Source organism: Capsella rubella, unplaced genomic scaffold (genome assembly GCF_000375325.1).
Source record: "Capsella rubella cultivar Monte Gargano unplaced genomic scaffold, Caprub1_0 scaffold_1, whole genome shotgun sequence".
Taxonomy (NCBI): Eukaryota; Viridiplantae; Streptophyta; class Magnoliopsida; order Brassicales; family Brassicaceae; genus Capsella; species Capsella rubella.
In genome coordinates this window covers 3612529-3636278 of record NW_006238923.1, presented here as the reverse complement: position 1 = coordinate 3636278, position 23750 = coordinate 3612529, and the positions used below count along the sequence as shown (strand labels likewise).

The window sequence follows — 23750 nt, the reverse complement described above, 5'->3', positions numbered from 1 at the left end:
ATATAAGGTGAGTAACAAAAGCTCATAATTTTGTATGTGCTAATTTTGTATATTGTGTATGTGCTAATTTTGTATTACTTTGTTTAGATCTCATTCAGTTTTATATTTTCCAAATGTAATTTTCGTTTATTTTTAATGTTTACAATGTACACAAAATATGTGTTATACTAATTTTGCGATCGCGTTCGATTTTTTTTGTGCGTTAATTATTTTGTGTTAAACATAAAAATTAGTATTATTTTGTAATAAACATATTATTTTGTTTTAAAATTATTTTCAAAACATATATTAACACTTATACACTATATATAACTTATTATAATTTTTAATTAATATTTCATGTATAACCCACGCAACGCGTGGGCAACTTTCTAGTATATATATATATATTAAAGAAAAAAAAAAGGGGGAAGAAAGTGGCAAAGTTTGAGTTGGACTATGACTTGGACCAAACATAAAACGTGATATCACTATCCAATAATTATCATTACCTCCACCTTCAAAGTTAAGATTTAAAATAATAATCATCCTCTCCTTCTACCTAGATCTCTCTATATATATATATGTTAGCCCATTGAGATAAAGATTTCACTCACCCACAAATCTTTAAACTCAAAAACCCTTGGAACCAAGAATAGTTCGTACAAAAAGAAAAAGAAAAAAAAGATCTTCAAGGTGATGAAACCGGCAGAAGAAATGCCGACAGAGCCATTCAAGGAGGAGACAGAAGAACACCACTTTGGCAAATTTCCCCATCGGTTTGTTTAGCTTTGGCCATGAGAAGCGAGAGAAGACAAAAACTTTTCTTTTTGATCTTATGGTAACAGGCAAAACGGCAAGTCATATATCGGCATCAGGCTCGTGTTCGAGTTCCTTCTATTGGTTTTGTTTTCCGTGGTATCATCGATCTTGAGCTCTTTTTTAAGATTCGTATTTATACTACGGAAATCGAATCATCTTTTAAATTATTATATGTACGATGAGAAAGAAGATTATCATTTGGATCGTCTTGTGATGTGTGTTTCTTTCCACTGTACGTGTTGTTGTTGGTAATAAAACTGGACTATGTTTACTCTTAATTGTGTCTCTTTATTAATTTACATGTTTCTATATGATTTTCTAGAAACTTAATTATTCTGCTCCTCTTGTATACGGAAATCTTCACCGTCCCTAAATTGTTTGTTCAATGGTATTTTCTTTTTATTAAGGAAACATCTACATCATATATGTACTAATGGAAAAACTAATTTCATGGTTTATGGAAAAAACATATGTTTGGTATAAAGGAGAAACCCATATACATGAAAGTAGACTAATATTGTACCGGACTACTACCAAAGTCAAATATGTATTATTAACTGTCCAATTGAAACTTTTGTGGTACTATTATGCGGTTAATAATTATGTCTCTAATATTATCAAAATTTTCTCTCTACAAAATAAATAGTTCGATATACTTTTATGCTAATAATGCCAAAATAAAATATCCAACCAACGAAAAGTTGATCAGTATACGAGTTCTTTTAACCCTTAATCATTATAGTACCACAAAAACGTATGTATTTGTACATTCAAAATTTTGGTTTTGGAAGCTACCAGAGTCGTCTGTCTTAAAGTTTCATATATTGTGAGTTGAATCTTACGAATTACTCCTATACATATTGTGAGTTGTGACGACCCATATATGTACGTTACAAAGAAAATACAATTTTTTAATATTTTAACTTTAATGATCAATCACAGATATATATGGATTGTCATTTTCTTTACAAAGAAAACACATTTTTTAAGTATTTTAATTTTAATGATCAATCACAGATATATAATATATATATGAATTGTCATTTTCTTCTTTTTTGACTTTCTCTAGTTGAATATGTATTTGAAATTTATGTACTTGAATTGGAATATATTTAACCAAAAATAAATTTGGTAAATCCAAATTTTCTATTTAATTTTTTTGTCAGTATATGTCAATATCATTTTTTACCTATAGTTTTAAAGATTTTTTTCCTATAAAACTTGCTTGCCAGCTTTATAAATAATAATATTACAAACTAGTAAAGTATATACATGCATTCCTAAATTGTATTTATTACTTCTACTTCAGTCGAATTTCTTTACTTCTTTATTACATTGGCATAAAGATAAAACAAAAACAAGGTCTATATGCCATACTCATAGTTTTCAGTTACATACCAAACTAGTTGTATATATATGGCCACTATCAACAGATGATAAATTTTAGTCCCTTCTCCCTCGATCGTCACGTTTCAATATTATACCTCTTCCAAAAGTTCCCTTAAACTTCCTCTTTTATATAATCTGATCTCGTACCAACTCTCTCTACTCCCTTTCCTCTCTCGTTTACTTCAGATTCTATCCACCCAAAAGTGAAAATTAATGCAGCCGTTTGGGGATCCAGCAACAGAAGCCCTGGCAGCAGCGACCAAGAAGGAGAAGGAGCGGCCAAGTGTGTCATTTCTTAAGCTCTTCTCCTTTGCTGATCTCTACGATTGTGTTCTGATGGCTCTTGGATCCATTGCTGCGTGCATTCACGGAGCCTCCGTTCCAGTTTTCTTCATCTTCTTCGGGAAACTCATCAACATCATCGGTCTTGCTTACCTCTTCCCGCAAGAAGCTTCTCATAAAGTCGCCAAGGTCCGTACCCTTTAGTACTCTTATCTTTTATATATGACCAGATTTGCAGTTAAGGAGTAACGTTTTGAACTTGGCCACTAGAATTAACACGACGAGTCACGTATCCTAAAGAGGTTTGAGATTTTAATAAATCAAAATTTGCTAAAAACTAAACTTATCATATTCTTAGGCTCAAATCTGGTCAAATGCTATTTAATTCATATGTTGAAATACATATCTTGACTAATCTCTGTAAGTTTTATTTCTTTGGTTGTGCAGTACTCTTTGGATTTTGTATATCTAAGTGTGGTGATACTCTTCTCATCATGGATAGGTAAATAACATAGTAATAAAGAATGCATTAAAGCAAACATGATTATTTTTATATTTTTTTTACGATAACAACACAAAATAAAATAAATGAATGGAAACAGAGGTTGCATGCTGGATGCATACGGGAGAGAGACAAGCGGCGAAGATGAGAAAAGCTTATTTGCGGTCAATGTTAAGTCAAGACATAAGCTTATTCGACACCGAATCTTCCACCGGAGAAGTCATCTCTGCCATCACCTCCGACATCCTTGTCGTCCAAGATGCTATCTCGGAGAAGGTACGCGCTATATTGGTATTGGTTGTGCTTTCCTAGGTGCACTGGTCTTAATCAGTTCAATGAATCTAATGAATTACATAATTCCGAAATCGTTTTCCTAAATTTTTTGATTTTTAGTTATTTAATTTTCCTCAAGCATGCGCTATAATAAGTTGTCTAGTCCTATTCAATAAGTATGGTCTGGACGAATGCATAGTCTATTAATAATAAAAGTTTTTGCATGCATAACTTAAACTGTGTCTGTGTGGTCACCTAAATCAGGTTCACAGTATATGATAACCGGGTTATATCATTTTTGATGCAGGTAGGGAATTTTTTACACTACATAAGCCGGTTCATAGCCGGTTTTGCGATCGGATTTACAAGTGTATGGCAAATAAGTCTCGTCACTCTCTCCATAGTCCCACTCATCGCTCTCGCTGGCGGTATCTACGCTTTTGTCGGCACCGGACTTACCGTGCGTGTCCGAAAATCATACGTCAAGGCCAACGAGATCGCAGAAGAGGTTTAGTAACTTTTCAAACAAGAAAACTATATGTATGTGAATTTTATTTCTTTTGTATAACTCTAATTTCATATCTCTTTCTGTTTCAATTCAGGTGATCGGGAATGTGAGGACCGTACAAGCCTTCACGGGAGAAGAAAAGGCAGTGAATTCATACCAAGGAGCTTTGAAGAACACTTACAATTACGGAAGAAAAGCTGGTTTAGCCAAAGGACTAGGACTTGGTTCGATGCACTGTGTTCTGTTTTTATCTTGGGCTTTGCTTATCTGGTACACAAGCATCGTTGTTCACAAGGGAATCGCTAATGGCGGCGAATCTTTCACGACCATGCTCAACGTTGTCATCGCTGGCTTGTAAGATACAACTTCTTGATAGCTTGCTCTACACATTCCCCTTGTTACTTTTTTTGTTGTTGTTGATCTATAAAGTCTCTGTTTCTGGGGGTTTTGTACAGGTCTCTTGGTCAGGCGGCTCCAGATATTTCCACATTCATAAAAGCGAGAGCTGCTGCATATCCGATTATTCAGATGATTGAACGGAACACGAATGTGAAAACAGGTCGCGAACTCGGGAAAGTAGTTGGAGACATCCAATTTAGGGACGTGACTTTCACCTACCCGTCTCGCCCTGACGTGGTGATCTTTGACAAGCTAAACCTTGTTATCCCTGCGGGTAAAGTTGTGGCTCTTGTCGGAGGAAGTGGGTCTGGGAAAAGCACCATCATATCTTTAATTGAAAGGTTCTACGAGCCTACCGAAGGGGTGGTGATGCTGGACGGCAACGATATCAGATACTTGGATCTCAAGTGGCTAAGAGGACACATTGGTCTGGTTAACCAAGAGCCTTCCCTGTTTGCAACCACCATTCGTGAGAACATTATGTATGGTAAAGACGATGCCACCGCTGATGAAATTACCCATGCTGCAAGTCTCACTGAAGCTGTTTCATTCATCAACAACCTCCCGGATGGATTCGAAACCCAGGTCCGTCAAAAGAGGATTGCTTGGAATACAAGAAATTCACAACTAGAAACCCTAACTTTTGCTTGCTATTTGGTATTACAGGTAGGTGAGAGAGGGATTCAGCTATCTGGCGGACAGAAGCAGAGGATCGCGATTTCGAGAGCGATAATGAAGAATCCGTCGATACTCTTACTTGATGAGGCAACAAGCGCACTAGACGCAGAGTCAGAGAAAAGCGTGCAAGAAGCTTTGGACAGAGTGATGGTTGGGAGGACGACGATCGTGGTGGCTCATAGACTCTCTACCGTAAGAAATGCTGACATCATAGCGGTCGTTGGAGGAGGGAAGATCATCGAGTCCGGAAGCCACGACGAACTCATCTCCAACCCTGATGGAGCTTACTCTTCTCTCCTTCGTATCCAAGAAGCTGCCAGACCTAACTTGAACCACACTCCAAGCTTACCAATCAGGTACCAATTGTACTTGCTTATACCGGTTTTAACAAATCTGATCCACACCAAAACCTTCATGTGTATGAAATACAAATCGAAAAGAAGATTTAGACTGAAACTTTTAAAAAAAAAATATACCCCTGTTTTTGTTTGCAGTACAAAACCCTCGCCGGAACTACCAATAACAAAGACGGACCTTTTCACCGTTCATCAACATGTAAAACAACCGGACACAAGTAAACATGCCAAAGTAACGTTGGGACGTTTATACTCTATGATACGTCCAGACTGGAAGTACGGATTCTGTGGTACGTTAGGTTCCTTTGTCTCGGGAGCTCAAATGCCGCTTTTCGCGCTTGGGATCTCAGACGCTTTAGTATCTTATTACATGGACTGGGATACAACTCGAAACGAGGTCAAGAGAATCTCTATCCTCTTCTGTTGTGCCTCCGTCATCACTGTCATCTCCCACATTATTGAGCACACCAGCTTTGGTATTGTGGGTGAGCGTCTCACTCTTCGAGTCCGACAAAAGATGTTTACAGGTACTCACAAACACAAAAACGTGTCTAAATCCTACGATTAGTTGCCTTTACATTGGTTGATTTAATTATGTGATTGTGTTTCTTCTTGGTTCAGCGATCTTGAGGAATGAAATCGGGTGGTTTGATAAGGTCGATAACACTAGCTCTATGTTGGCCTCGCGGCTTGAAAGTGATGCGACTTTACTTAAAACCATAGTGGTCGATAGATCCACGATTCTACTGGAGAATTTAGCTCTTGTTGTGACATCTTTCATCATTTCCTTTATACTAAACTGGCGTCTCACTCTTGTTGTCTTGGCCACATACCCTTTGATTATAAGCGGTCATATCAGCGAGGTAAAACAAAGCTTTTTTCGTTCTTTTTTAATAAATTTCTACTGTTAGGGTATGTACTTTTTTTTCTGGCTGCCATTTATGTTTTTTTTCTTGGTTTCTTTTGTTAGAAACTTTTCATGCAAGGCTATGGAGGGAACTTGAGTAAAGCGTATTTAAAGGCTAACATGTTGGCCGGAGAGTCTATTAGCAACATCCGAACTGTGGCCGCCTTTTGTGCTGAGGAGAAGGTTTTGGACCTTTATTCTAAAGAGCTTCTAGAACCTTCCAAACGTTCTTTCAGGCGTGGGCAGGTGGCCGGGATTTTGTACGGTGTTTCTCAGTTCTTTATCTTCTCCTCCTACGGCCTTGCTCTCTGGTATGCATATAAAACAGTTCCATACATAGTATAAGACTGTGAAGATAGATTGAAATTTTAAATGTTTTTACAGGTACGGTTCGATTTCGATGGAGAAAGGATTATCAAGTTTCGAATCTGTGATAAAAACATTCATGGTTTTGATCGTAACGGCGTTAGTGATGGGTGAAGTGTTGGCTCTAGCCCCGGATCTGCTTAAAGGAAACCAGATGGTTGCTTCAGTTTTCGAGTTACTGGACCGAAGAACTAAAGTTGTTGGAGATACTGGCGAGGAGCTAAGTAACGTGGAAGGCACAATTGAGTTGGAAGGTGTTTACTTCAGTTATCCTTCACGCCCCGATGTGACTATTTTCAGTGATTTTAACCTAAAAGTTCCTTCCGGCAAAAGCATGGCGCTTGTGGGGCAAAGCGGGTCAGGGAAAAGCTCGGTCCTTTCGCTCATTCTCCGGTTCTACGATCCTACAGCCGGAATAATCATGATAGATGGTGAGCCAGCTCTTGACACATTAATAATTTTACTCACAAGAAACTCCAAGCACCACAAGTTTCTTGCATCATAATCAATTTGTTATGTGGTTTGAGTAAGCTGATTTTTTTCCCAACCCCTACAGGACAAGACATAAAGAAGCTGAAACTTAAATCAATGCGAAGACACATTGGTCTGGTTCAACAAGAACCTGCTCTTTTTGCAACGTCGATTTATGAGAACATCTTGTACGGTAAAGAAGGAGCTTCTGAATCTGAAGTCATGGAAGCAGCTAACCTTGCAAACGCTCACAGCTTCATCAGTTCTCTCCCGGAAGGTTACTCAACAAAAGTTGGTGAACGAGGCATTCAGATGTCAGGTGGCCAGCGACAGAGGATTGCTATAGCTAGAGCCGTCCTCAAGAATCCAGAGATTTTGCTCCTTGACGAAGCCACAAGCGCCTTGGACGTTGAATCAGAGCGTGTGGTATGTAATCTTTTCATTAAGATTTAGAGTTTGACACAAGATTTTTTCTACAGAGACTTACATGTTTATACTAATGAATTGTTAGGTCCAACAAGCATTGGATCAGCTCATGAGGAACCGGACCACCGTGGTGGTAGCTCACCGACTATCAACAATCAAGAACTCAGATATGATTAGTGTAATACAAGAAGGTAGAATCATAGAGCAAGGCAGCCACAGTAGCCTCGTTAAGGACAAGAATGGTCCTTACTCTAAACTTATCAGTCTTCAGCATCAGCAGCAAAATAATCCTTAGGAATGATTATTGAATTGTCAAAACTCTTGTATGTTTTTTTCTTCAAAATTTTGATTTATTCAATATGATTATGTTACTCATCCTTATGCTATTATCTTGATTCATCGGTCTCAAAACGGAACCTCTAACCTTAGGAGATAATCAGATCAAAAGACAACAGAACAAAAAATTAACAAGAGTAACAACGATTTATTGAATCTGAGGAAACCTTCGGGAGAAAGAGAATCGAACGACAAGACATTTCAAGAAGAAGCAGTTATTAGCTTAGCTTAGCTTGAGTAATTTTGAACACAAAGTAGATAAAGGTTCTAAAAACCAAAGGTGCTGAGAGAAGCTTAGGCTGCTGCCGTGATGTACTCGATTGCCTCCTTGCAGATACCAGTCATAGTTGCTTCTGGACCGTAAACCTCAATGGGAACACCGATTTCATCTCCAAGGGATCGCATTTTAGCAAGTCCCTTTTGGTAATTTGGTCCTCCTCTTCTCACAAATATATGCATCCTTGCTGCTTTCAGCTTTGATTCCTGCAAGGAGGCAATCGAGTAATTGACAAAAGATGTTTTGCTTTTCATCCCTTTAGTCAGTACTGAATCTGAGAGAAGCTCAAGGTTTCTTTACTTACCTTTTCTTTAAGAGCGCGGATTATGCCATTGAAAGTAGCAGCAACGTCAGTGAAGTTAGCAATTCCGCCTCCAATCACAAGAGCTCTGGTTTTTCCATCCGGGTTCGCTGTAGCACACTGCAGTATTGTATTGTTTTTAATCAGTCACATGAAAGAAATGTCCAATGGAGGGAGAAATAAGCTAATCTTACATCGATAACGACCCTGGCATACTGCAAAACCTCATCTTCTTTGGGTGCTCCACTGTATTCAGCATAGTTGCCAAGTTCAGATGCATACCCAAGATCTCCAACCTGAAATAAACTTTTTTAATGTTGGACTTGTTTATGGGAAAAAATGCAGAGTCTCAGTAATGATTCTTTAGGGAACATACGGTATCGGCATAGATGACACTTGCTCCTCCACCAGCTACCATTGTCCAAATCCGTCCCTTGGGATTCAGCACGGTAAACTTCAAAGACGCACTTGTCTGCCAACACAATAGGTGCTCTTATTAGTCACAGAATGATGAACCAGACAGACGTTTTGATTATATTAATGTCACAACGATGATACCTTTTCATCCAGTCCGTGGATAAAGCTTTCTGTGGGACTCATTACCCTTCCAAATGGCATAGGAAATTCAATGTCGCCCCATCTGCAAGTTCGAGGGATTAGTTATAACTTATGTGCACATTCTCAAAGATCTTAAGCACAACGAGTTGGGAACTCTGGGAGTCAAACTTACTTTTTAAAGTTTTTGAAGGCGGCAGTATCATCAAGCTCACCCCTCATATCAAGAGGATAAGGACTTCCATCAACTAGAGTGAAAGGATTCATCTCCAAGAAAGTGAAATCAAGATCTAGTACACCAAAGAAAATAACAAAAAGTGCTTAGTTTTTATCACAGTAAAGGAGATTTGATCTGTATGTATGGTTCAGCTATCCTTGGCATACCTTGGAATAGGGTGAAAATGACTTTGATAAATTCTTCAATTTCAGCCTTAATCTGTTCATGGAAATGTTCTAAGTCCAATTTCTATGTCAGGTTCACACCCTATAATCCAATTAAAAAGAGTCGATTACCTCTAAGGGAAGAGTTGCCACAAGTGGTGCACATACTTCAGGTGTCAAGGAAGCACCTGTTGGCAAAAATATTGTCTTGACCTGAAGAAATTGGAGAGACAGCAAAATTTTCATCATTATGATACAAGATACTGAATTAGACATTTGAACAAAAAATCTCTTCCAAAATACCTTGTCCCAGTTCTCCTCGATCTCAATACCTCCACACTCAGAAAAGCTTATGCTGTCTCCAAGCCTATCCGAGACAACATTAAGATAATACTCGTCACTGTGTGGAACAAATGGTTCAACTATGAATGTTGTTATGGGTCCTTTGCATCCACTCATCTCTACCTGCAGATAGTAGATGGAAGATTGAGTGAAGGTGGTCTCAGGAAAATGGCTGAGAAGCACAGAAAACAAAAAATGTTACCTCTTTACCCAAACGCTCTTTCACGAAAGTGGCAACATCAGCAAAATCTAATTTCAAGGCAACCAAACCACTCTTCCCACGCTTTCCAAACAACATATCAGGTTTCACCACCAGCTTCTCAGACGAGAGCCAAGGTTCCTTTTCTACTAGCTCATTTAAATCAGTAGTTTCATTAATCTGCACATAGGAGAACATGGAAAAAGAAAATAGACTTCTATGATATTGAACATCTGCTCTATGTCGGAGAAACCAATGTGCTAACCCCAGATAGCTATAAAAAAGACAAGATCCAAACCTGAACGGATCTGATAGGAAGCTCTTTGCCGGAAAGCCTTTTGAAGTGTTCCTTCACCAATCTCTTTGAGTCATACTCTCTGATCTTCTTCCTTGCCATTTCGATACAAAAACTGCAGAAAAACAAAAACACAATAGAAACGAAGATCAAAAACCCACCGCGAAACTTATAAATCTGACAGATCCAGAGACAGAAAAAACACAGATAACTCGTTTCCGAATCAAATCCGCTAACGATTCAAACCCAGATTCCAAAAAAGTCGAGACACGAGAAGATGGGTTTCAGCCAAATGATAACACGCAATGAGATTGTGAGTAATACATACACGAAAAAGCTCTCAAATTCCAAAGAAGCAAACGAGAATGTTCACAAAATTGGAACAATGAAAATGGTGGATCTTAATTCTTACCGTTGTGACAATCACAATGCCTTGTTCACACTCACAGAGGTTGGGGTAGTTAGCTCAACAACTAGACTCTTCTTTGCCTTGCATTCTTATCGACCATTTATAGTTGCAACTTACACCCTCTTTATTATTGACTTTTTTACAGCGAGTAATAATATTTCATAAGATTAGCAAAAGACTTTGCAGCTACGCATCCCTTACAAAAAAAAAGCTGGTGGATGTTCAGTTGTTCATTCAATTTCAAGAGTATGCCACCTAACTCGTAGACGTACGTTTCAACTTCAACCATTCGATTTGTGTCACATATATTAAACCACTTTTTTATATTTGAAGAAAAAAAAATATACCCCCGTAATTGTTTGTACAATCTTTACAACAATTTGTATCACGTATATTAAAGAGACTTGTATATAGCCTTACACGATTTAACAAAACCTCAGTAGACGTTTTGGAGTGTTGGATATTTTGGATCACTCTTCTTTCTTCTGGCTAGCCTCTTATCTACAAAGAGGGTTTGACTTTCAACTTGACTTTGACCTTGACCATGACCTTTGTCTCCCCATATGTGTGTTATCTAATCCTCTAGTGAACAAGAATCTCAACAGATGGAATATGAAAATTGAATTCATGGCAACCAAAACTTTCACGAGTTGTGACGTTGTAGCAAGTAATTCTTCAGCTTTATGACCAAAGCAAAAACTGCAAAGCATGGTATATGCATCACTGCCACTCCCAAGTACCTGCACAAAGATCATAATAATTGTTTTCTTTTTACATCGTTGAACTTGATTTTTATTGGAGCGTTTAAGCAATACCATACTAAGTGTGGAGAGTTTTATAAACGTACCATAAGGGTGCGTATGGTGAAGACAGATCAAGAAATTGGTATGGCCACCTGCAAAAGATGTAGAGCAAGAACCCTTATAACTCTTAAAAGACATAAGCGGACCATTTCCAGTAGACATATGGGGTCAAAATGATGGAAATTTTTGCCTCTATGAAGATAAGAAAACAGAAGAAAAGTCTACCATAAGTTCTTGAAGGCATGGATTATCCATTGGTAAGCCACGAAAATGCAGCTCCAAAGTACAAAGTAAGAGATCCGAAACAGTGGGAACCGCTGGATAAGGGAGAAAGAAGTTTCCCATTAGGTTTTAATAAAAAGGCGGAGATTCGTGTATCAACAGACTTCCATTTTGAAAACTTACCAAGGAACTGAGGCTTGTGTCACCGAGGAGGAAAACAGCGTTGAGAGAATGCATACAAACATCAAGCTGCACTCGAAATAACACACAAGGGATAAATATATCTGTTGTTGACTTCTTAATAGCAATGCCCGAAAAAAAACAATAATATCAAAGGAATCCAATTTCAAAAAAAATGGGATTGGGATTGGGATTAGAGTCAGAACTTACAAAACTCAGTCTATAACCTTTAGCAAACGGGTAGAGTAACGCCCAAAACACGATATCTGTTAACACAACAGCACCTGCACAAGTCTGCCACAACAGAAAACTTTGTTAGACATTTTGAAGCTATGAGATGGCATACAGTTAGAAAAGAAAAAGACACGTACTTGGAAAAGGATCTGAAAGATGTAAACCCAAAACCCAGCTGTTTCTCTGACAGGTGCTTCTGAATGTGTATTGGGGGATTTAGACGTGTTTGCCGTCCCATCAAGGGTTATTGGTGGTCTATAAGTGCCTTGTTCTGCATCACCTATACTTGTATAACTCTCCTTGTTTCCACCAGCTTTTTTATTGTAGACGCAGCATCCATATATAGATAACAAGGAAGCATACTATGAAAAAAAAATCACAAATTTAGTGCCTAAAACTAAGACGGTAACTTCAAACATTGGAATTCCCAGGAGATATACCCCAAAGTAGAGTGTAACAAGAGCAAATGTCCACCTGTTACAGCAAAAAGATTGGATTTTTGTCATTAATTTTAAAGAATCAGATATGAGAGAAGGAAGTTGAATGATGTAAACTCACTGAGTATAGAAGTAAAATATGCCGCCTCCATCACGCACAACATTGGAGATGAGCAGAGACAGCATTGCAACAAATGAGAATACTCTAAAGGCAAGCAACCAAAGAGGGTGGATCCTTTTAAAACATGTGGTCCAAGCTTCGTCTTGGAACAATGTCCCAGGTAATGCTCGCTGGCCCTCGCGCTGTCTTCTCTTGCCTTCATATCTCCAAATCAGAATTGCCGCTAAAACTAGTGGGGCTAGGAGGATTAATGCACAGAGGAGAACCCTCCAATTCAACCAGTAACTTGAAGCTGTTGTATCAGCAGCCATGGCCAGTCAATAGAGTCCTAAGAATTCACCAAAAGCAATGAAGAACATTATCACTATGAAACATTACACTTTTGTGTTGCAAAGGGTGAAGAATGTCTCTGTAACAATTCACAAAGACTTAAGGAATTTGAACTATTCACAATACCGCAAAATAGTGTAAAAGGTTAGACCTTTTTGCACTAACTAACAAAAATAAGAATAATTGGAACAAGAACTTGCGATAGAGAAACTTTTTCAATATTTCTGAATCAAAAAATTGCCACAAGCTATTATATCGAGGTAGATAACATAGAGTAGTAGTAACAGAACAAAAAAAAGAGGTAAATCCTAAAATACAGAAGATTACTTGGCGATTCGAGTTCAAGGAGACTCTCTTCTAACGCATCCTCCCAACGAAACGAAGATGCTGAGAGCCTCCAGAGAGCGACCAAGACACCAGAAGGGAAAAAGGAGAGATCTTTGTCGGGATTATTATTAGTTGGCTGGGAGATGAAGAGAAAGATAGAAACTTTTGTCGTGCACAACGTTTATGCGATCTAAACGGAATCGCCACAAATCGCAAATAAAATTTTACAAGCCCGGTTATGTTCGGTTTAAGATATGTGCTCTCATCCGTATTTTGTCGGTTTTACCAACCCACGCGGCCACGCCACAATAAGAAACCGAAACAGGTGACCGCAATTGCTTCTTAACCATTCTTAAACCGTAGATAACCGGACTCTAATATGTATCTACTTTTTTTTTTTTTTTTTGTCGTCAACTTATCTTCTTTTCATTAGATGTTTAAAGCCCATAAAGGGATACATGGTGTAAGGAGCCATACATAATAATAAACCCAATTAACCCAATAAGATAGTATAATCAAAAAAGTAAAATGGGTCAATAAGGGACACATGCTACACACGTGTAGATGCATACGATGGTGTGGATGAACGCTCCACCGACTCATCACCGCTTTCAGACCAGAACTGAAACACGAACAGATCATGATTTTTACGAACAACAAATCACCTTAATAACAAAGGGGATCCATCATATTTCAGCTTTGACTCCAAATTCACCAAGGTCTTTTGCAGCTTTCTCCGAGTATGAAGAAATCAGAGAACTTGAATCTTCAGATTTATTAATTCCCGGAAGATGTGAGAAAGTGAGATATTAGATTAGTCGCAAAACACGCTCTCCTAACCTATTCTTCACCAGCCACTGTGTTCCACTCATCACGATTTACAAACTTTAAGGAGAAACCTTCATCCTTTGCCAAGCATATGGCATCAAAGGGATATGAGGATTTACTCTCCTCTTGATTTGAATCGAGCACTCTGATGATCAAAATCTCTGAACTACCACTCGGCTTAGATCTCCTTAACATGAAAGAGATCTCTTGTCTCTGCAAAAGGAAGAAAAAAAAAACAAAAATAAAGAAAATAGCTATAAAAGCCAAGAAAAACTCACACAAAGGTGAGAAAGATAAGCCGGATTTAACCGGAAACAAAAAACTGACAATAAATTGCCAGAAATTTTTATAGGAGCTTCATCTCTCTGAAAGATATGAGAGAGAGAAGAGAGAGAAGCCCAACTACATATATGTATCTACTTTTGTTACAGAATTTTATTGCTTTATTTTATTTTATTTTGCTTTATTATGTGTGTGTGTTTAGGACGAATATGCTCAAATATCCAGTTGTTGTTGTCCAACATGTTTAATAGAATATATACTGGAACCACTTTTCATGTCCCAATTTTTAAGTTTGTATGTTCGGACCGGATTGATCTTTTTGTTTTGCTGGTTTAATCTTTGTGAATTCAAGTGACCATCATGGGTTTCTGTTAAAAAAAACAAAAGTGCTACATACAAATAGCAAATAATTGGCGTATAGACTATAGAGCCTCTTGTTATTCAGGGTTGTCAATAGACATAGACTGCATCTTTAAAAGCAACCTTAAAAAAAAGTTTACACAAGAAAATTAATGCTTCTCGGTTTAATCTTATAGTATAACGTTTAAATTTATAATAAGGTCTACATATAATAATAGCATACATGTTTCAACTTAGGAATAGGGAAATTTAAATAAGCCTAGGTCTACATATAAAGTTCAAGCGTTATCTCCTATATCAATATCTTTTTTTTTTTTTTTATCAATATCTTATCTAGCCTATACCAAAGTCTTCACTAGTTCACTGTATCCTTCGCGCAAACCTCGGCGATCTCCGGACATGTCCGCCTGATAAATAAAATAAATGATTAAAATAAAAGAGAAAGTCTTCATCCAAATCGTTTTAAACAACATAATACCTTGATATTGGCTGAGAAATTCAACTAAAAATAATTAACAAATAAATGAAAACATAAAAACCCACAAAATCTTACTTAGGAAGGGCCTAGGAGAGACGAAATGGCCATACGTTTCAAAGAAGTCCTTATTTTCTCTTTGGAGTCCTCTCCATACTACCAAACAGAAAACATTCATTTTATAGTATGTGTCGAATATATGAAATTATGAATGATGAACATGCCTGATGCTCCAAGAAACTCTTAACAATACTAGCTACTCTCAAATTATTTGACTTTTTTTTCTCCATATATATCGACATATCGTTATCATTTGACGTTGCGAAATCGAAACCAACATCTGATATCAATCTTAAAACATGTTTAACGAACCCTTCGAAACAATTTGGATACATATACATATTGTGAACAGGAAATATGCTATCTATGTAATAATATTGTTGTAAAGACTAACCGGTGAGCGTAACGAGTGGTAGAATGCTTGCGTGGTGGTCTAACGCCTTGACGCACTCATCACGATTCATACGGAGTAGAATGCACCTCTCTATCAGATGTTGAACCTAACAATAACCAATTCCACTAAATTATGGTGAGGATTATTATAACACAATATAAACTTTATATGGGTGTGTGTCAGTGTGTATGTACCATGCGGATGTATGTATGTGGTTGGCAGTGGAGACAAGGAAGTTTGTGTTGTGATTCATCATGATGAGTACACATTATCTTGCTCTTGATCACTCCTTTGAAGATCGTTCTTCTTCTTCTTCTTCGATCTTCTATTGATTTTGGGGACAAATCCAAGAACTATGGAAGAGAATTATTATGATTTTATAGCGGAAAGGAACAAAACATGAAGATATTTTCTGTGACAAAATTAGGAAGCTTCTAAATATAGATAGTTAGATACACATGCATATACACACGCAGATACACATGTGGAGGTATATTGGATAGTGTCATTTAATGAGTTATCCAAGAGAGATCCAAGTGAAGGGCTAAAAATAGAGGAGAGGATCCAAAGGATAGATTCTCTATCCATCACTTTTTCAACTTGGATCACATATTTTTTATTTTTTTGGGTTGGAACTAACTTCTCTTTTGACTATGACTTCACACTTTACCTTTGTTTTTTTCTTACTTTCTGGGACATAGGTTCTCAACCAAACTTTAATTAGGGTTCCTTTGTTGGTTTGTTTAAATAGGCAAGTTAAATGGGATTTTGATTGATTACAAAGACTAATTAACGGACAATATATATACTTTTGGCAGCTTTAGCTCGGTTCAACTTCTTCCAAACCAATAGAATTGATCATTCAGTATTCGAACTCCAAAACTTGAATTTCATTTATTGTCGGTCGGTCCTGCCGATATTGCAGCAAATCTGACACTATTCTAACCCAAACCGAGATGTTATCCCTATATAATTAACTTTTGCCATAGAAAAAAAAAACAAATTTAACATTAACAACATTTGCTAAACCTTATCAGTCCATCGATATCTGCCTGACTGCCTTCAAACGTTAACATATCACACAAAAGTGACTGGTCCCTCGCAAACGTTACCTTTTGAAATGTGTGGCCAACCCAATGCCACTTAAATCATCACTACACGACAAGTTTTTGTGTGTGTATAGACTATGGAGGCAAATTGAAAGTTAAACTATGAGGCTCTCCGCAAATTTAGTAGATTAGTGTGTGGTTTTTGTGACTTGGCGAGTCCTTGTGTGTGTCTTCAATGGCCCCTAAGTCTACCAACCTGCAGGTCTCAACTCTTGTGCAATTACGGTAACTGCATGCGCTCTAATGTTATATAAAATTAAAATCAATATTCTTTAACAAATGCAATTTGGCTTTGGTTCACACTATGGCCTAATTGAGCTTTGAAATGACGTTGCCGGAGGTTTTATATCAATAAGTGTTTTATTTTGTGGTTGTGGAAAGAATAAAAAAGTAATCGTTAAGGCATGTCAATATACTGAGTCATCATAATCGTCCACATCTTGAACAACCAAGTGGTTTCAGATATGGCTAGAGTACTAAATCAAACTTCGTACACGAAGAAAAACTTACATCAAACTACCTAGTTAAGACCGCCATATAATGAAAGCATTAGCACCTATTCGTCTGCATGCAACATATTAGCAGCCTACGCCAAGAGAATATATACACAATCAAAACATGACGAGAAGTAGAGACTCAAACATATAAGAGGCAAATAGACACTACCTTCACAAGGATTAGAAAAGGGACTATAATTAAGATATTTAATGAATGTGAACAACCGAAAAAAAGATCAAACATATTACTACGATTCTCTGGAAAATTGTTATAATAATATGAAGATGATAATATATACACATGAAACTTTATAATAATGGGTACAACAAGACTTAACAATACTAGGATATATTTCGTCTCTAGATATGTATGCAACAATTATTCCGGTCTAGAAGGTGGCTCCTATGAATATGGCAGGAAAGACTAATTCTTCCATTGATTGAAGAGCAAATAATTAAATCCCTTCCACATATATATATCCCCAAATCATGGATGGCTAACTTCATTACGGAACCTTTTGGAAAACATACCAAACCATCAACCATGCATGAGTGGCTTCTACTTTTCAGAGTTGTCAAGCGGGCCGGCCGGACTAATCAGTTTGCCAGAACAAACCAATCATACAATACATTAAATACTGATTTAGAACGTTACAACAAAACTTATTGTTTATACAGTTCCAAGATATATTATAAATAAAATATAATATGCTCTGGTTTCAAATGTTTGAACGGGAAAAACCTGATAATACCCGTAGTTTGGTAAATGAAATTAGGTTCTACTAATATTTTTGAGTAAGACTAGTGAAAACAAAAAATTTCATTTGCTATATACTACGAATTTTTCAGTATTACAGTTTCAAAAACTAGTTTTGGTAAACGACAAGAAAAGAGAAAGGTTTCTTAGTACCTACCTACATCCTTTTTAATTTTGGTTGGTTCACGTTCAATTCCTTTGTTACATAATGTTCAACAGCAGTTACAATATATTAGACCGTCAATAATGACATACAAAAATTCAAAATTGTAGGATCTTTTATTCAGGCCTACTAGAGAGAATCACTCAATGTGTAAACAACAACTTGAAAGGAAAGCAAAGGGTATGCAGTGGACATAGTCAATAAAGCTAATTTTTTGTATAAGGAAGGGAGCATCCTATAACAAATCTTTCAACCAAAATATTAATTGGATATCGTGTAAACGTTACAAAAAAAAAAATAGTACACATAATAATAAATTGGTTGCGTCTGTGTGGTTGCAACCACTAACCTTTTTCTTTTTTTCAAACACGCATTTGAATTATATTCCCTCATGTTTTTTTTTTTTTTGATAAGTTAACATATTCCTATTTTTTACTTATCTTTACCAAAGGTTATACTAGTATTGCATAGTTTCGAAGTAAGTAACAATAATAATAATTGCATCCGACAAAACTGGCGTGCGACGGTTTGGTCCGGTCCACGAGTTCCCAGAAAGACACGGTAACTCTTTACTTAACTTAACTAACAACAAACAACTCCAACGCTTCTTCTTCTTCTTTCCTCCCTCCCCGCCAAAACACTTTACCCGCCATATTTGCCCAACGACCAGGCGCGTGTATCTCACTCGCAACTAAACAGCTCTTTCCTATTCTGACTGAGAGAGAGAGATCACGGCGAAACACGTTCTCCGCCACCGTCGCATGAATTTGAGCTAAAGTAAAACGTATGTCAAAAAGACGAAAACACCCTTATGGGTTTAGTTGACCATCTCTCTCTCAATTCTTCATTACTACTTTACACTTCTACTGCCATAATTCCCACACTGTGGAATCCGTGTCCATTGCCCGACTTTGAATTTGACGTGAAACCAATATTCATTTAATAGTAGTATTCTCCTTCATCATCTATAACGTTCACATCTTTGCATATTCATTGTTATTCGTATTATTATTATTATTATTATTATTATTATTGCATTTAGTATTAAATAAAAAATCAAATACAGTATTTGATGGTCGTTGAGTGAATTATAAAATAGAGGAGACAGACCTCACCAAAAAAAAAATATATATATAGGGGCGACAGAGTTTGATTTATATAAAAATATATATGTTTTTTTCGTATTGTACATTGCAACATCGGTGTTCGTCGTTCGTGGTATTGATTAAATCGGTGGAATATTTTTGAGTTATTATATATAGAGTAACGTCTCTCGTTGTATTGACTTCGAAAGAATCCAATTTGAATTGTTCACATGTAACACCCTCGAACAAAAAAATATATATTAAAGTGTTCAATGGTAAATATATTTCATTATACGTTTCCAAAATGACCAATCTAATGACGTAGTTATTTCCAAAAAGAAAACAAACAAATCACAGTCGATACGAAATGGTTCGAACTAGGTACGTGTAAAATTAGCTTTAGGTTAGGAATTTCATCCGCTCATTTTAACTAATAATATTATCTGTGATAAAACACATTTTGAAAATATGATTTCACTCTTTTTACGTGTGGAAAAATGATTTATAGTGTATACTATAAGATGTATTTTTTTAAAAATACGTTATAACGTAATGAATCTGCTAAAAACTTGTTAGGTAACGCCTAATGGTTATTATTTTGAAGAAAGGAAAAACTATCAATTCAACTAAAATTAGTTCCAAAAACTCACCACCTTTAATGGGTTAAACTCAATTAATAGGTATTGATAAATCAGTCAAACCTATAAACTTTTATTATGGGAAGTAACAAAAAAGAGAAGGAAACCAAAAAAAAGGGAAGGTAATAATGAAAAGTTGGCGTAATGAAAGAGAGAGACACAACATTACACACAACTCACGAAAGCTAAGCAAAGGCAAAGAAGGAGAAAGAAAGCACCACCACCACCACCACCACCACCACCACCGGTTCGTTCTTGTTTGGTCTTTGTTCTTTACATATTTTTTTTACTTACTTATTTTCTTGATTATTATTTTTAAAATAATTTTTAAAATTGAATATTGTCACAAAGCCCCAACTTCCCCCACTTCTTCCACCACTGTCCCGCTCCATCGCACCCGCTTTGCTTACATTACCAATCCATCATTCATTTTCTTTCTTCTTCTTCCGTTTCTTTTGCCTCTTTCTTTTGTCTTCTTCCTTTGAATTTTCGTTTTTTTTTTTTTTATGTAAACCAAACAAACAAAAAAAAAAAGAAACCAATTTTTTTTTTTTTGTGGCTTTTAATTTATTGGGTCTTGTTCTACTTGTATTAGCCGTTTCATCTCTTCTTCACAAAAGCATCTTCTTTCCTCTGTCAAGATCCTGAATCATCGGTTCGTCTCCTCTCGATTTCTCAACCCTTTTTTTTTTTTTATATAGAAAATAAATTATGGGCTTATATAAAAAGTATCAATCTTTGTTCATGAGGTTCTTTTGTATATTTTTTTCTTATATATGCAGGATCTGAAAGGGAAACTAGAGTTTCTTGAATCTTATTGGAAATCTCTGGCAAAAGGTATAGTTTTTTCATTTTTCCTTCTTCTTCTTGTTCTTCTCATTTTGTTTTGGAAAATTACAATATATTTAGGGTTTCTGTTTCTGGGTTATGATTTATGACTCCTTCTTTCTTTGAACTCTTTTTTTTTGTCATCTTTCCATGTTCCTAGAGATTTACCTATTAGTAAGTTACATATTTTTATGGAACTTTGACTTTTGAATCAATCAATCAATCTCTTTTTGTATCCCCCGGTTCATTAGGCTAATTCATTACAAATCTTATTGCTTAGGTAAAAAAATATATTATAACCCTCCTCCACAAGTCTTTCTTTAGATTTAACATCAAATCTGTTTTATGATCCAGCATTGTCTCCTTCACTTTTCCTCTGTTCTAAAACTCTGTATGGTATTTGGAGTTCAAAAATTTATCTAGACTATGATTTATATCTTTCATTTGAAAGTATTTGTGTTAGATTAGTTGCTTAAGACATGTCAAAATCTTGATTTGTCTCCTCTTCTTTCTTAACTGCAGGTTCTATACTCTTGTCGGTACTCTAATTCAACCGTGAGAATTGAATTCATAATCATCTATACACATTGATAATACTTGTTGAGGAAGATGCTAAGTGGAAACAATGGAAACAATGTACCACCGGTTTTCATGAACGAGAACCAGTTGCAATACCAAACTAACGTACAATCGAATCAGCTTCATTTGCTCAATACCAGTAAGTTTGTGTTTCTCATTCGATCCTAATCTCAAACTTGACATCAATCACTCTTGGAAACTTAGAATTCTGTCTTTTCTTTTCTATTGTGCAGTGGGAGGTGGATGCACTGTTGATCCAGTAAACTATTTTGCTAACGATAATCTCGTTCCAATGATTCGGCAAAACAAAAGAGGAAGAGAAGCCGACAACAACTTTAGTAATATCCAAAGACAGCAGAAGCTTCAGATGTCTTTGAACTATAATCATAACAACAACATTGGTGTTCGAGAAGAAGTCCCTAAGGAGAATCTTGTCTCAACTGGTCTTAGACTATCTTATGATGACGATGAACGCAACTCTTCTGTGACTTCTGCTAGTGGTAACATTGTAGGTGCTTCTCCTATCCTTCAGTCGCTCGATGATAGTCTTAGGACTGACTTCCATAGACAAAAAGATGAGCTTGACCAGTTCATCAAGATCCAGGTACTGATTTTCTCAGCATGTGTTCTGTTTTCTTCGCTTTAAGGTTCTTCTATTTCTAATATTTTTGTTCACTTGTTTGTGGTTCAGGCAGCTCAAATGGCGAAAGGTGTTAGGGATATGAAACAGAGACACATTGCGTCTTTTCTCACCACATTAGAGAAAGGAGTGAGCAAGAAGCTCCAAGAGAAAGATCACGAGATCAATGACATGAACAGGAAGAATAAAGAGCTGGTGGAGCGGATAAAGCAAGTGGCAATGGAAGCTCAGAATTGGCACTACAGAGCAAAGTACAATGAGTCTGTGGTTAATGTCTTAAAGGCAAATCTCCAACAAGCAATGTCACACAACAACAATGTGATCGCTGCTGCAGACCAAGGCAAAGAAGGGTTTGGAGATAGCGAGATAGATGATGCAGCTTCGTCATACATTGATCCAAACAACAACAAGAATAACAACAACATGGGGATGCAGAGGATGAGATGCAAAACGTGCAACGCAAAGGAAGTATCGGTGTTGCTTGTGCCATGTCGGCACTTGAGTTTGTGTACAGAATGTGATGTAATCACTAAGATTTGTCCTGTATGCAAGTCTTTGAAAACTTCTAGCGTTCAAGTCTTCTTTTCTTGAATTTGTGACCAAAATAGAAGAAAAGAAAAGAAGTAAAAAAAAACAAGAGAGAATTATATAAGTATTTCGTACTCTTTTTAAACAAGAATTATCTTCAATTATGTAAAATTATTTGTATCGGTGAGTTATTCTGCATCTGTTATTATGTTTAAGTGTTCAGAGAAAAAGAGGTTTCTGAGTTCTTCAACTAGACCTCAACAGTAGCGGATGATGATGATGAGTCCATCTCAATGCATGTCAAATACCAATCAAGACCTAGAATGTTAAACAAGAAACACAGTCAAACAACAACTAGGGAGGGCTTTTTATAGGGCTGAGTCAAACCGATACGAACCGCATCTGCTTCTTAGTGGGCTCAGAAACTTTTTTTAAAGCCCATATTGTTTGTTTTTTCTTTGATTTCCTTAAGGTGCTTTTTAAAACAACCGGAAGAAGTAAACTGATTGAACCGGAAAACAGCCAAATTAAAACCGAAACTAAAACGTGTTGAATTCATTTTCTCTTGAATGGACAAGGAACCTTCTTCTTAATCTTTGTTAATCATCAAGTTTGACTTTTTGCCATAGAACACACATATTACTCTATAACCTAACCTAGTTCAGAGAGAGGCAGAGCCGAGACTTGGATGAAATTAACCTGGTTTTGGACTTTAGGCTTCTATAGTGTTTATTTACATCAGATTGAGTTGGCCGACGTTTACAAAAAAAACACTCGTTAGCTATGTTGGTAAGAGGTTATAGTACTACATTGTAGACGTATAGGCTTCAAATTTTAACTTTTTTGGGGGAAATTAATTCATGGGACCATTTTTTTTCCCGTCGATCCAACATAAATAATATACATGTGATCATCATTCATCACTGACACTTGTATTTATTTTGACATACCGTAAAATGTATATATGCATGTGCACAAGTATGTATGTATGTATGTATCCACCATCCAAATGTTGAATGGTGACTGGGTGATGGGGGTCGGGTCTAGTGTAATGAGAACAAAAGGGTTCGGACAAGAGAGAGTGGGAAGAGATACAAATTTTGTCTCTATGAATTTATGAGGCAACATATATATAACAGTAAATATTTCGACGTCGGCTCCTTTTTCTTTCTTTTTTTTTGTTTTTGTTTTGCTCCAGTATGTTTTATTTTACAAATCCATGAAACATTAATTTTATGCAGCTTCGTCGTATAAAAATTACACAATCCAGACAGCTCTTTATATTCAGTTTGGTTTTTCTTTCCGCAATAAAACTCAGCTTGTCGCCTTTTGCGGAACAAGAATTAAAAATTAATGGCACAAGATTGACGAATTCTTTGAGCTTGGGTTAAATATACCTTCAATCACCATTTTATACACT

At 36.5% G+C, this 23750-nt stretch overlaps 5 protein-coding genes across 7 annotated transcripts; 2 read left to right on the top strand and 3 right to left on the bottom strand.

Moving 5' to 3' along the window:
- The first annotated feature begins 2235 nt into the window (after positions 1-2235).
- Positions 2236-7733, top strand: LOC17898426 (ABC transporter B family member 10). The gene is made up of 13 exons (XM_006303591.2): positions 2236-2661; positions 2920-2974; positions 3075-3250; positions 3555-3755; positions 3850-4109; positions 4211-4739; positions 4821-5188; positions 5327-5715; positions 5810-6051; positions 6159-6406; positions 6480-6892; positions 7018-7358; positions 7444-7733. The coding sequence occupies exons 1-13, from the start codon at positions 2404-2406 to the stop codon at positions 7651-7653; spliced, it is 3690 nt and encodes a 1229-aa protein (XP_006303653.1). The 5' UTR covers positions 2236-2403; the 3' UTR covers positions 7654-7733.
- An 89-nt stretch (positions 7734-7822) lies between these two features.
- Positions 7823-10569, bottom strand: LOC17898038 (ATP-citrate synthase alpha chain protein 1). Of its 2 annotated transcripts, none has more exons than XM_006306029.2 (12): positions 10457-10569; positions 10048-10159; positions 9753-9929; positions 9512-9673; positions 9341-9421; positions 9212-9263; positions 9003-9117; positions 8831-8912; positions 8649-8744; positions 8467-8568; positions 8276-8392; positions 7823-8177 (listed from the first exon to the last, which is right to left on the bottom strand). In XM_006306029.2, exons 2-12 carry the CDS (start codon positions 10144-10146, stop codon positions 7989-7991), a joined length of 1272 nt encoding a protein of 423 aa, XP_006306091.1. In that variant the 5' UTR covers positions 10147-10159; positions 10457-10569; the 3' UTR covers positions 7823-7988. The 2 variants fall into 2 exon arrangements, with proteins under 2 accessions (XP_006306091.1, XP_023645034.1); XM_023789266.1 differs by lacking the exon at positions 10457-10569 and adding an exon at positions 10373-10430.
- A 188-nt stretch (positions 10570-10757) lies between these two features.
- On the bottom strand, positions 10758-14392 carry LOC17898866. The gene is made up of 9 exons (XM_006303966.2): positions 13108-14392; positions 12451-12778; positions 12333-12366; positions 12030-12254; positions 11869-11952; positions 11662-11727; positions 11482-11573; positions 11301-11348; positions 10758-11193 (listed from the first exon to the last, which is right to left on the bottom strand). The coding sequence occupies exons 2-9, from the start codon at positions 12759-12761 to the stop codon at positions 11097-11099; spliced, it is 957 nt and encodes a 318-aa protein (XP_006304028.1). The 5' UTR covers positions 12762-12778; positions 13108-14392; the 3' UTR covers positions 10758-11096.
- A 309-nt stretch (positions 14393-14701) lies between these two features.
- On the bottom strand, positions 14702-16062 carry LOC17899470. Its single transcript, XM_006304261.2, has 4 exons — positions 15701-16062; positions 15507-15612; positions 15131-15208; positions 14702-14984 (listed from the first exon to the last, which is right to left on the bottom strand). Exons 1-4 carry the CDS (start codon positions 15773-15775, stop codon positions 14938-14940), a joined length of 306 nt encoding a protein of 101 aa, XP_006304323.1. The 5' UTR covers positions 15776-16062; the 3' UTR covers positions 14702-14937.
- Positions 16063-20009: 3947 nt separating this feature from the next.
- LOC17899646 (BOI-related E3 ubiquitin-protein ligase 1) lies at positions 20010-22528 on the top strand. Of its 2 annotated transcripts, XM_023777125.1 has the most exons (5): positions 20010-20410; positions 20538-20592; positions 21106-21301; positions 21396-21766; positions 21854-22528. In XM_023777125.1, exons 3-5 carry the CDS (start codon positions 21193-21195, stop codon positions 22391-22393), a joined length of 1020 nt encoding a protein of 339 aa, XP_023632893.1. In that variant the 5' UTR covers positions 20010-20410; positions 20538-20592; positions 21106-21192; the 3' UTR covers positions 22394-22528. The 2 variants fall into 2 exon arrangements, with proteins under 2 accessions (XP_023632893.1, XP_006305283.1); XM_006305221.2 differs by lacking the exon at positions 20010-20410 and having other exon boundaries at positions 20451-20592.
- Positions 22529-23750: the final 1222 nt, after the last annotated feature.